The sequence below is a fragment of the Calonectris borealis genome, chromosome 4 (assembly GCF_964195595.1).
Source record: "Calonectris borealis chromosome 4, bCalBor7.hap1.2, whole genome shotgun sequence".
Classification (NCBI taxonomy): domain Eukaryota; kingdom Metazoa; phylum Chordata; class Aves; order Procellariiformes; family Procellariidae; genus Calonectris; species Calonectris borealis.
The window spans coordinates 37,928,496-37,941,648 of record NC_134315.1 but is presented as its reverse complement, the minus strand read 5'-3'; the positions used below and the strand labels follow the sequence as shown (position 1 = coordinate 37,941,648).

The window sequence follows — 13,153 nt, the reverse complement described above, 5'->3', positions numbered from 1 at the left end:
TATGACATAACTTTGTATTTTGCTACCAGTCTGTAGTTTAGGTTTGTTAGGTACTGAATTCTCCCCCCCGCAAAATGTTAAGATTAGCTGCATTTTTTAATAGAAACATATATTGAATAAGCAGACAGAAATATATGTTAAATAAACGTATAAATAGAAGATTATTTGCTTTAAAAAGTGAATTGAATTATTTAATAAAAACAGAGTTAGCTTGTCTTATAAAATATTAGCATGGTTCGCTGGATTTTTGTACTCTAAAGCTTAATAAAATATTTAAAGTACTGCTTACACGAAGATCTAGCCAGTACTTGTTAGATGATCAATTTTGAATGGAAGATACACTATTGCAGATGCTATAAGCTCCCTATGAGATGAAACAGAGTGTGATTGCCGGTAAGTCAGTGCCTGGTCAAGTAGTGCAAACAGTTTAGGCTTTAGAAATTAGCTGTTCAGCTTCCATGGTTTGAAAAGACGAGGTAGATGGATATATAGATAATTAAAATCATTTGTGGATAGATTATATTTCAAGAGCATAAGAATTTCGGCATTATCTGGAAGCAGCCTGGATTTGTTGTCATACCATATCCTTCTGAGTGTCTCATAGGAACACTGTTTGGCATGGCTCAGTGAGGCAGACAAGATGTGCAAGTCTGATAGTGTTACACTTCAAATACTTATCACTCGGAGTTAATGTAGCAGGAGAGTCTCTGGCAACTTTGTTAGTAACTCCACTCATTAGGAATAGAGAGATCCAAACAAATTTTCTTAACCTGGAGGAAGATGCCAGGCAGGGTTTTCTGTCATTATTTTTCCCTTGGCATTCTCTAGCCAGCCGGCACGACCACTCTGGCATTGTATTCATGGGATTTGAAGCAAAGGAGGAATAGCTTAAAGTGAGGAGTCGTGCTGTGTGCTGCCTAGGACTACACACTGCTGAATTCACGTATGAAAGTTACAGTTTTCTTTCAGTGCCTTGATGCCTGAGGTGGACTGTCAGAGCTATGACAGCTCACACCACCACAGATATGCGGCCATCTCCCGAGTTTATCTATGGGATTAACTCCTCAAAGGCTTTGAGAATATGGATTACAGTCTCTAGTAGGCTGTGCTGTACCAAAGCCAATGTCTCAGCTCTCACTTTCTCAGAGAAAAAAAAAGGAAAAGACCAGGGGCAGACTGTTTTGTTGCATTGGGGGTTGGACTAGATGGCCTTTAAAGGTCCCTTCCAACCCAAACCATTCTATGATTATTTTGTTAAAGCTTAGAGTATATGGAGTTCCATTCAAGGGCTCGTAAGATGCCAGTTTCCATTTTTAGTCTGTTGAGCCTAACAACGAGAGCAGGAGGATGTGAAAATCGCAGGTTGGTCAGGCAGCTTCTTATTTTTAATATGGAAGCTGATGTTTAGGAGGAGAAGAAGTATATCTACTGGCTTTCCTTCAGCCCCCGAAACAGTACACATTGCGCATAGAGAGGGAAACAGCCACCTTTGTGTTTGGCATTTTCTTGAGATCTATGTAGATATTGTTTGTGAAATATACCTGGACATAGCATTTACCATATGCAGCCAGAAGTGAAAGAGCAGTAAAGGTCAAGTGGTAAGAAACTTTATCAGGACTTAATGAATCTGCATGCTTCTGTGAGTCTGTAAAATCAAAGTAATGGTGTTGTAAAGTGTAAAACATTTTTTACACAGGGCTAGTTAATATTATTTTGGTATTTGCTACATAGAAAATGTCACAACTTTTAATGAAGTACCTTCTTAGAGAGGGTTTAAACCACAAGGGTTTTGTCTTGAAATCGTTGGTAATCCTCTGAGCTCAGAAGCCAAGAAAAATTGGGATTTGCTGTTGTGCGTCGGTAGATCTAGTGCGTATCCTTCTGTTGTTACTGCCATCAAGTTTAATATTGTTCAAAATGAAGTAACCTATGTAGCATATTTCATGGGATCATGTTTGTAATGCAAATATTTTCAAGGAGAGGGCTTATGCCAAGATGTTCTAGTTCATCTGTTAACCTCCCGTAGCAAAATCACCTGCAAATAACAAACCTTGTTTATCAACTGCTGGTATTTTTCTCAGGCTGCAGTGGGGCAAATTAATTTCTGGTGTCTCTACAGCGCATTTCTGATGAAGCCGCTATACCTGTATAGGTTGGTCCATTACTATGCAAGGATCCAAGCATGGGTCCTGGAGGATGAAAGTCCCATCAGCTGAGAAGCAGTCCACAGTGCCACGTGGTGTAACTAGAGGGCTTTCCCCTCCACAGCTAGCTCATTTGGTGCTGGATCCTCTGACCCATATTGTATAGGTGGCACGCAGTAGGCAAACACAGTGTAGGCATGCACTTGGCTTCAGGGGGACCTAGGTATCAGCAATTCATGAGTGTTTCTTACCTATTAAAAAATGCAAACACCTCTCTAGTTCTGTTTAGCTGTTCGTGTGCTTGGTAAGTTCAAAATTCTCCACAGTGTGCTTTCTTACCATTTTTAGCTATAATGTATTCATTTTGCAAAGCCTTATTAGGTAAGGCTTACCCAAGTTGCCAACATAACAAATTGGTGGAAAAACCCCTGGTACAAAGATCTTGGGCTGAGGTTTTGTTGTTCGTTTGTTGCTCATTTATACGTGTGTTAGGAGAAAAACTCCAGGTAGTATGTGCCATGGTTAGAGGCTCTTCCAAAATAATTATGCTTGCATGAACTAAAATTAAAGAATTTACTGTAGATAGGCTCAGGGAGTAGTATTTCTTTTAGAAATTTTAATTGAACAAAATTAAGTTTGCTGGTAACTCACAGAGTGTGTCTTAACTTTGGCTTTGCTTTTCATTTCTGTTGCTGCCTGTGGTTCTTTTTGAGCACTTACTAAATATATTTCTCTAGAGTACTTCCTGGGCTGTAACTAGTTGCTGTATCCATAATCAGATCTTGTTATGGTAGGATTATGTGCAAGGAGATACGAATTAGTGAACTGAGGATTTAGGACACAAAAAAATCTTTTAACTGACTAATTTTGGCAAAGTTGCCAAAAGTTTGTATCTGAGAGATTGCTGTTTTCTTTGTACTTAACCCAGGAAAGCTGTGATAAGTAGTGTGGGCTATAGTCAGATTGCTCATTATTGACTTTTTAATGGAGTTCCCTGTAGTCTGTAGCGGAAGCCAACAAAAATAAACAGCAGCAGAAAGCCTGTCCCTACTTGTGGGATAAACTCTAAGAGACCTCCTCCCTTCCATACCGTATTTTGGGTAGTTCTGTTTCCTGTCTGGATACCAGTGTATTACTAATGTTTCAGGGGGTTTCAGTCTTTTCTTAAAGGGAAAGTGCCTTTTTTATGTTAAGTGTCGCGACAAGTGTTGCTTCTATGACCCTTTGTAGATTGGATGTTGTTAGCTATTTGAAACATAGGCAACATCAAACAAAAGAGGTATGACTGCCTGTGCTCCAGCTTTATTTATTTTTATGCTTTACCATACACTCTTTCTTCCACAGGCATTTCCTATTCAAAACAGGAACAGGGACCACACCGCTGTTCAGTACTGCAACGCCAGGGTACACAATGGCATCCGGCTCTGTTTATTCCCCTCCTACTCGGCCACTACCTAGGAACACTCTATCCAGAAGTGCTTTTAAATTCAAGAAGTCTTCGAAGTACTGTAGCTGGAAATGTACTGCACTCTGTGCTGTAGGGGTCTCAGTGCTGCTGGCAATACTGCTGTCCTACTTTATAGGTGAGTCCCATTTTTTGTAATTGTCACCATGAATAGGGATGTCCGATGGATTGTATATGGACTGTGACACACTAACCTCTAACTAGCAAAGTTTTTGGTAACAGTAAAAACCACAACAATGATTTAATGAAAACTCCCAATTGTTTAGAGGAAATACAAAATTTGAATATTTTGCAAGCATTCTGCAGCATGATAGTGGGTGAATTAACTTCAAAGAAGTGTTTGAACTGCAATTAAGCTCTGTGGTGTCTAGTTCTTATAAAAGTATGTGTAAAACATAGGCTGTAAAAATTCCATAATGTGAATATCACTTGTAGCATATCCATGGAACTCTTTTCCTCTCATTTTGTATGAAATATAGCTGATACAGCATTTAGGAATGCTAACTATTACTTATTTCATCATTACATACACGTATGTTTGTGTATAGAGCTAGAGCAAAAGTCTAATACAGATTTTTGATTGCAAGATACAGAAAATAGTTGTCCAAAAGGACAACGTGCAGAGAAGATGGAGACTTCTTCCTCTCTTGTGTGTTGTTTATTTTTAATTATTCTCTCTTTTCTCTATTTGTTTGTTAAATTCCATTTCCCAATTTTTATTTTAGAAGATTTCCTTTATTTCTTCATCTCTTTAAAAATTTAATTTCATAAATGTTCGCTATAAATATTATATAATTTGAGTTTTAAACAGTTAGTGGGGGCAGTGCTTGTCTGTGAGAAAAATGTCATTGACTTTAATAAGGGAACAGAATAGGCTCTTTTTGTGCTTGTAATTTCTTCTGCAGCTTTGTCCAGATTACAGATTTTTTCACCTCTGAGTCCATAAATGGTCTTCAAAGACTTTCTTTTAACTGATTTGTTAATTAAAAGTTTAAGTCACCACAGTTGTGGAAATATAACTGTAAGGGTCTGTTTTTTGGTATTGGTTGCACTCAGATTCAGAGTTTTAAGAAGTCAAGGAAAGAAAATAGAAAGAGGAGAGGCAACCTCTCCTTCCCTCTCTCTTTTTAAAATCAGTGTAAATTAATAATAAAGCCTCGAAGGCCTTATGATCCTTAAATCTTCATTGCCTTTGTTGAAACAGGCTTGCTACATTTCAATCCAAGGCACAGCGTAAGCCATATAAAGCCTTTGAAGTAGTTCTTACTGGGCTGAAGCTCCTGTGAACAATGCAAGAAACTGGGTAGCTGGAGAAATTCCTCTCTGCCCCGGCAAAGCAGAGCTCCCTGAGCACCCTTTCCACCTCAGCTGCCAGCCCCGAAGAGCAAAAGACATGTATGCAAATGTAGGGCTTGCCACTTCTGTCCAGCCCCTTTCAATCATTGGATTTGTGGTTATTTTGTGTGAATGTGCACAGGAGTATAAAGGTGTGATTTAGAGTTAAGCTTTGACATCTTTTTTAAAGTGGGATTGAAATAATCCCATTTATAAAACACATTAATTGTGCTCATTCACCGTAATATTGCCTCGTAAGTCATCAGAAGCAAACATCTGCTACTAAATAAATACGTAAATATGAAAGACGGAATTCAGTATGAGGTATCACTGTCAAAAACTGGGAAAAACAACCATACAGATAGTAAAATATTGAAGACCTGATTCTGAGCTGAGTTCTACACTTTGCTAGCCCCAAAGAGCCAGATTACTTATGAATCTGAGGGGCACAAGAAGATAGCTGTACCGGATTATTTCTCCCACAGGCACATTAAGAAATATAAGCATGTCTAATGCGCCTCTGTTCCTGTATTCGGGAAGAAGAGCGGAGCTTTCCAGTGAGTGAGAGCTTTCAGCGCCACACATCATTTATTCACATACCCTGTAAAAAAACCCAAATATAGCTGTACAACATTTCATGGGCGCACGCCAGCTCACATCCTTGCTGAAATAAACAATGCACAAGGGCCTTCCTCTGCCCATAGTCAATAGGGAGCTCTTTGCCTACTGGTGATATTACACATATTTCAGCTAACTCAGCAATCTAAATGTAAAATCCAGCACTCAGGAACACTCTCTAGAGAACTTTGGGTCCATAAAACCATGAATGGATTACACTCATTCATATATGTGGTTTTCGCATCTCTGCAGATGTAATATCAGAAATACTCTCCGTTTAATAGGCCATCCAAGTATAAATCGGTGGAAATCATTAATGTAAGATGGAAACGGTCCTTCATCTTGGTTAACTGTTTCATAGCATAGGAGTGAAAGGGAAATAACTGAGTAGGAAATTGGTCATAACATAAAAAGATGGGAAGGACTGCAGTATTGTGTGACTTCTAGCATCCCGTGCCATGCCTCTAACACAGTGGTCTGGCTTGTCTGCTGAGGTTTACAAGTATCTGAGGCGGTGTGTCACATTTGTAAAGCCTGTTTGAGACATGTTTTGAACTTCACAGAAAGACATTGCCATAAGTGTGGAAATGCTACAGCTTTTGCTGCAAAATATGCCAGTACACATTGGTAAGGAACATAGTGTGGCTGATGTTCACTGTGTGAGTGTGGCAGCTGCAGACTGAAGAACTAATAGGACTGCTCACCCAGTGAATGGTGGTGTAATCAGGCCCTTCTCAGAAAGGCAGAGGGATGAATGTGTCATGCCCAGGCTTATTTTAGTTGCAGTGGATATGGGGTAGAGAAAGTGACTTCAGATCCCACTGCTTCTGCTCAGGCAACATAAGGCAGAAGAGACAGTTTGCTAGACTTCATGTCTGCCTTTGCAGAACTGCTCAGTCAACTACTGCTCCGACAATTAGCCCAGCCGCAGGAAGGAGCTGCATCGAGAGTCTGGTCTGTCTTGCACTTCTTCCATCACTCTGACAGGAAAGACTCCTACGTTTACAAAGTCTACAAAGAGGAGGTGAGAGCAGAGGATGTCAGCATGGGGAGAGACCAGAGCAAATGCTGCATGTAAGGCCACTTAATACAGTCTTGGGGGCCACAAGGAATTGAAAATGTTATTTCAGTCTAAAGGAAAGAAAGTCTCACTTCTAGCCTCCCCACATATTCTTGATTTTCTAGCCCTCATGGTCTCTCTCAACCATTTTGCAATGTACAAAACGTTTAAGTTTACCATTCTTGTCAATGAGACCTGCTAATTTTTAGAGAAAATAGAAGTGAGTTGTGGAAAATGTTGGTCCTTTGTTTAGAGGCTTCATCTACTGTTAAATGGTTGAGAAACAAGGAATTAAGCAACACAAACATACAAGTCCTGAACCAAAAGATAGTACAGCAACATATAGAAGAGTGGAATTTAAACATAGCTCTAGTTTAGAGTAAAGGATTCAAAGAAAAGCTCTCTGAAGTAATGGGTTAACAAGATTGGGACTAAAGAATATAAACTGCCTCATTTTGCGATCAAGATTACACTGGAATTTCTACAAGCTGCTCATTTGCTTAACTGCTATCCATAATCAGATTTGCAACCAAGAGACAAAATGACCAATCTTTTTCCAACATGAACATTTTGGAATCTTTTTCCAACATGAATGTTTTAGAATCTTTTTCCCTGTTTGGAATGCTAGGAAGAGCAGTATTAAATTTAAGCCATGAAAAAGTAAGAAATATGAAGTTGCCTTAGTTTGACCTCTTTCTATATACACATTAATAGCTTTACCCAAACTTTGTACAGAGAGTCTGTGTGAGAGCCAGAAATAGAGTCCAGCTTTACAATGCGCAAGACAAAACAGAACTTTGTCCTTCTTCTCCTCATGGCTTACTGCCTCATTCAGCATCCACGATTTGTAGTGAAATAATGAAGGGAAAGTTTTGTAGAGCAACTCCTAGATCAAACATGGGCATCAAATCAAGGTAACTTCCATCCTTCAGTTCTACCTTTTGGGATCTTCTCTGTCCACTCTTGGTTTTATTAAAGGGAGGAGTTTGTTGTTCTTGGATGTGGTTTTTTTCTAACAGAAAAATCCACTCTTCAGTTATAGAGAACTACACCAACCAGGAGGAGCTGTTTCCAACATGTTGTTGCATAGCACAGACTGCGACCAGCTGTATTAATACTGATTGGTACTGTACTAATTCTTTCTTCTTTAGTGTGGATTCAACAACTGGATGAAATTAATGAGAATTTGGGGACATCGGGGCCCCTCTTTCTTCCCCAGGAATTGCTTTGGCAATTGATGCTCCATTGCCAAAGGCACAATCTTGACATTGTCTAAGTCAATACAAGAAGTTAGTGCCATTTTCACTGTGCATGGAACTGAAGAGGTGAGCAGTTTTCCTCAGTCAGTGCTAGAATTACACAATACCAGATTCAGTCAACTAAGCTTGAAGAGTTGTACGCTGAAAGATTGCATGCATCTGTCATGAATGTTGTCTTATGTCTGCTAAACAGGTTTCTGTTAACATAAAACATTCTTTGAATAGACAGTGAGACCTGACCTATTTAGTCAGGCTTCTGCTGTCCTGACTTCTTCACAACAATCTGTCATACTTCCAAATCTGTTGAGCATTTTACCCTCTGTGTACTGTGGGATTGATCATTTTGTTAGCCTTAGCTCTGCAGCCAGTGGTCAGGACAAGAATACATACCAGCCAGCTATTCTTTGTGATAAAGCAAATATTTAAATATCAGCGATAACAGAAGGACATCTCTTCTGTAGGGAAAAAAAAAAGGAAAGAAGGAATTTTATTTAATTAAAAAGGCCTCAGGACTATTTTCATCACTACTGGTTGCTGTGAACAGTTAAGCAAATCCATTTTGGACAGAAAAGAAAGCTAACATTTAGACTTAACAACTGAAACATCTTCTGGGAAAACATATATTGTAGTTTATGTTTCATTCTATGAGAAACAGTAGAAAAACTGCTGTTCTGCTATGACACAGAGATGACCATACAGTCATAGCGCAAATTGCAAATGAAATGTGAATGGAAAAGAGATACCAGACTTGAAAGCCGTGTTTGAAAATTACAGATAATTCATATTTTCCAATTTGTATAAAAATAGATACGTTGTGCTTATTCTGTGGTTATTATATTGTGCATTCATGCTTTTTGTCCATCTGAAAATGTTACTGTTTTATCATCATCTCAAGATATTTGAAGTAAGCTGAAAATTTATATGCTAATAGATTTCTAATAACGGACAACCGTCTTCAGAGTTGTTTCAAAAACTTATTGAGAATAGTAACAGAGCAACTTAAGAGGTTTTAAGGTAGAAAGAGAAGAAGGAGGTGGCCAGGAAAAATAGCAAGTTTCATCATTAGAGGAGACTGACACAGAAGGGTGCAGGGTGTGAGAATCACAGCTGAGGGTCAATTAGCTATCCTGCAGCTGAGTTTTAAGTAATCCTTAAAAATTAGAAAATTGTTTGTTTCTGCAGACTGAGGTTAACTTTCCATGTCTACAGTGCTGTTTCCGAGTTTGTTGTCTGTGGTTCTCCGATACTACTCAGGATTTAGTGTGACAGCTGCTGGCATTCACATCTATTCCCAGATTGTGGAGGACCAGATGCCCTTCCTGTTGGGCTCAGTGGCAGAAGTCATAGTAGGGCAGAACCACCCTCCGCAAAACTAATGGACTTATAACTGTGACAATTACACAACTGAATTTTTGTGACTAAAGCAATGACTAAATATACCTGTAATCAAAAGGAATCTGTTTTACTTTATCAATAAAGAACAATATAATATTTCTTTTTGATTGCAATGCCAAGTTAATATTATTCTGCTGTTTGTAAAGCTTAATTACTGCCAGGAATGAGGAAAACAACTTAATTAATAATGCCACTTAAATGAAATTTTTATTACAATACCCAGCATAGGTATTGTAATTAACAGGCAGGAGGGAGAATATAGTTTACTTGCCATTAATCACCTTTACTTTCATTATGTGTTTATAGAAACTGTTTTTCTCTTTGACCTGCATTTAATTTTGAGTATTGTAATGCTATTGTCACTGAGAGCTTCATCAAGAACTTTTGTTTTTCCGCATTCTCTCCCCATTTCTGTCTGCTTCCCTAGCTTGTTCTGGGACCTTAGCTATGACTGGAGCTTCACTGAGGTTTGTGGGTTGGAAATATGTTCCCTGTCTGCAGATACGTGGCAGATTTTTACAGTTTGCCAGGTTTATGCCCTCACCCTATTTCTCTTTCCATCAAATTAGAGGCATTGAGGTAGACTATATATAAATCAGACATTTATATATATGGTTCTAAAAAAAACAAAAATCAGAAATATTTTGCCTTTCCTCTTGGTCCGTTGTCATCATTTGAAGAAAGTGCTCTGAGATTTTACAGTTTACCACATCCACATATCACAATGTATTCAAACTACCATCCAAAAATCTACAGCAGGGAAACTTCTTTTCTATGAACCTTTCTGAGAAAGCATATCAGCTATCTAAGCATGGCTTCTTAGTGTTGTCTGATTGCACCAAGCACTTAGGAGAACCACATCAATGTCTCATGTTCTTGCTCAATGTGTGCTTATATCTGGAGCTGTGAAGGCAGCCAGTGTCTCCAGCACTACAGAAAGCACATCACTCCTTGCAAAGTCATAGGCAGCTTCTCATTTTAACAATCCATGGGGCTTTTAGTGAAGACTCCGGGTGTCTCTAGTGCATTTGGAGGCAGCAGCAGTGTTCCCCGTCATCCTTTCTTTTCCCAAATTAAAGGTTTCTGGTATCAGTCCAGGCTTGGTAGGAGTTTGAAGTGGCTGCCTCTCAAAGAAAGAAGCTGTGGATTAGGTACATAGTGATGTCTTGCTTCTGTCCAGAACGGTCGTTTCCAGGTCTCGCTCCGCTCCAAATGTCATGGGCAGCCAGAAGCTGGCTGCCTCTGATGGCAACGCGGTGTGAAGGGCTCTGCTTCCCCAGTGTGTGTGGCTCTGCTCCGCACCTGTCAAAATCTGCTTGCCTGTTGTTTTAGGCATCAGTGCCACATGTTGCTCTTCTCTGACAGAAGAGCAGATATGTGGTCTGACTACAAGGCAGGACCAAAGGGTGCATTGTCTCTTCAGTTGGGCCTTCAGTGTGTGGTCATATACCTGGTGAATGCAGTACAGCACAATTATTTAGCAGGTAGAAAACACCTCCTGAAATTTCTAAGGGATTTTAGCATCCTGACTGGACTTTAGGAAAGTTCTCGAAGTCTGAAGTACCAATCTCCTAGTTCCATCTCAATACTTCATAGTCTTTAAAACCAGAACTATAAAAGCCGGATAATTGATATTTGTAGGTCATGTCTTACTAACATCGGTTCAGGCAACTCCTTTCAGTCATTTCTGACATGTTCTTTGTAAATGGCAGTATTCAGAGACACATGTGACTGGCCACGCTCTTTTTATGCTTTAACATGAAGCTTAGTATTACAGCTAGTACTTCCATGACTTTCTGCATTGCAGAGATTTTCAGCTATATCTAACATGAGATAAATTTATTTTTCTTATCCCATAGCCATGGCTTTTAGATATCTGTATGAGTTTCATATAATGCTTACAGCATTGCTGATGAGCTCATTGTGCCTCCTTAGTGTGGAAATATTTTGTAAACAATAATGTAATTTCTTATGTTTACCACATTCTTTCTTTCAAAACTGGGAGACAGAGAGAGAATGACTAGTCAGAAAATGAAGTTGTTGTGCTTCACCACCTTATTGGGCTGAATTGGGCTGAAAATGTTTTTAATGTCTTTCATTGAAATGGTACAAAATCTAAACATCTATGTCTTCAAGCACGAACATTAAATATACTTTCTTGTCTCTTGCAAGAATACCATTGTGGATAATGCCTTTAGCTGACGTTTTTTAAGCAAAGATCTTGTTGCTGTGTTTCAGACTAAGTGCAAAGCATAATATAATATTTACTATTTCAGGAGTGCATGGTATTAATATTTGATTGGTGTTGTGGATGTCACATGCTATTATTATTAGTGGCACTGAGAGTAAAACATTCATTGAGAAAGATAATCCTCACACAGAAGGATGTAGGAACATGTAATTGGCAGTCAGGAGGTTAAAAGAGACTTGACAAGATTTCAAGGGATTAAAAAAGTTAATCCGTCAAGGAGCATACCCACCTCTGCTCCAAAAAAGGCTTGTATTCTAATTAAGATTTATCACAAGGTTTTCGGCAATAGTCCTGTCACCCTTCCACTTTTGCCCAGTGGAGCAAATTGAAACTCAGTAATCCTGGCAATATAACAGGTGTAGTAATAAATTGCAAGATGACATGATGTCATTGTCCACAGGTCCCACACTATGTCATTCTGCCATCATACTGTGATGCAATACGATGGTTTTTCAAAATCTGGATAGTGTTTCAGGAATACTGAAATCTCTTGCAAGCACGTTATGTAGAGATGTGGGCCCTGTTGCGCTCCTCCGATAATCTTCCGGCAGACCCCCAAATAGTAGCAATTTTTCAGTCTAATGAGAAATGAAGTTAAATTACACCAGCTACTTTTTCTGGATAAATAGGAAACTTAGAGTAATTTAGGGATGTAGTTCCTATTTTATCAATGGAGGTAAACGTGTAGTATATTTTAGTAGTATGTAAGCATATATAATACTTCAGTATGCTTATGTTTATGAGATTTTGCAAAGCAGAGATGAAATCACTCAGGTGATTACTCAAGTTGTTGTGGACATAGAATTATAGTCTTCTCTTCTTTGCTGGTAGTTTCCATTAATTTCTAACTCGTGTCTGTGAAGAAAGAAGCCAGCCCTTAGAGATGTGCTATCTGCTGCGGCATGTGAATTACAATACATGTATTAAAAATGGTAGTTTTGTGTATAAATTGCATCTTTTATAAATTGCATCTCTTCTGTAAATTGCATCTTTTCTGTAAATTACAATCTTTTCTTGAACCTTTTCTATAAAGAGAACTGCTTGGTCTCTTTTTGAATGCTTTAAAAAATTCATGCTGTTAAAAATGTCTGATTTAGATGAGATTTTTGTAAACCTCTCCATATACAAGCACTTTAGAATAAAAAGGTCAAGTACATGTGTCCAAACTTGCTGTGAGCAATATCATTTGATGTTACATTTATGACTGAGATTACAAGAACATATGGGTTTTATATAGGTGTAATTACCCCACTGCAGTGATTAATTATGGATGAAAGTTAGGTGTCCTCTGAAGTAGACAGGAATCTTTAAATATGAGATCCTTCATTTTCACAGATGCCATTTCAGACAACTTCATTCACAAAAACAAAAAAAAAAAATGCTGTCTCTTAGGAATCATCACCACTACCAGCATTTGTAGTTTTATAATCCAGGAAAAACAAATGTGCTACAACTGTTAAGACGATGTGGACATTTGCATTGAAGTGCTTAATTTTCCTCAATAATAGAACCAACCAAACTAAACCAGAGTGGTTTTGCCAATATTTGATGAAATAGGATCACACAAAAGCATGTCTTTTAATAAATCTATAGAAGGTGTAATATGCGGGGGGGGTGGGGTGGTGG

General features: G+C 38.6%; 1 protein-coding gene across 1 annotated transcript in view; it reads left to right on the top strand.

Moving 5' to 3' along the window:
* Positions 1-3,530: 3,530 nt before the first annotated feature.
* The window catches only part of TENM3 (teneurin transmembrane protein 3), a 126,394-nt gene continuing 116,771 nt past the window's right edge, over positions 3,531-13,153 (top strand). The window contains exon 1 of the mRNA XM_075149291.1: positions 3,531-3,727. Within this exon, the coding sequence (XP_075005392.1) occupies positions 3,556-3,727 (172 nt within the window). The 5' untranslated portion in view covers positions 3,531-3,555. The remainder of the gene's footprint in view (positions 3,728-13,153) is intronic.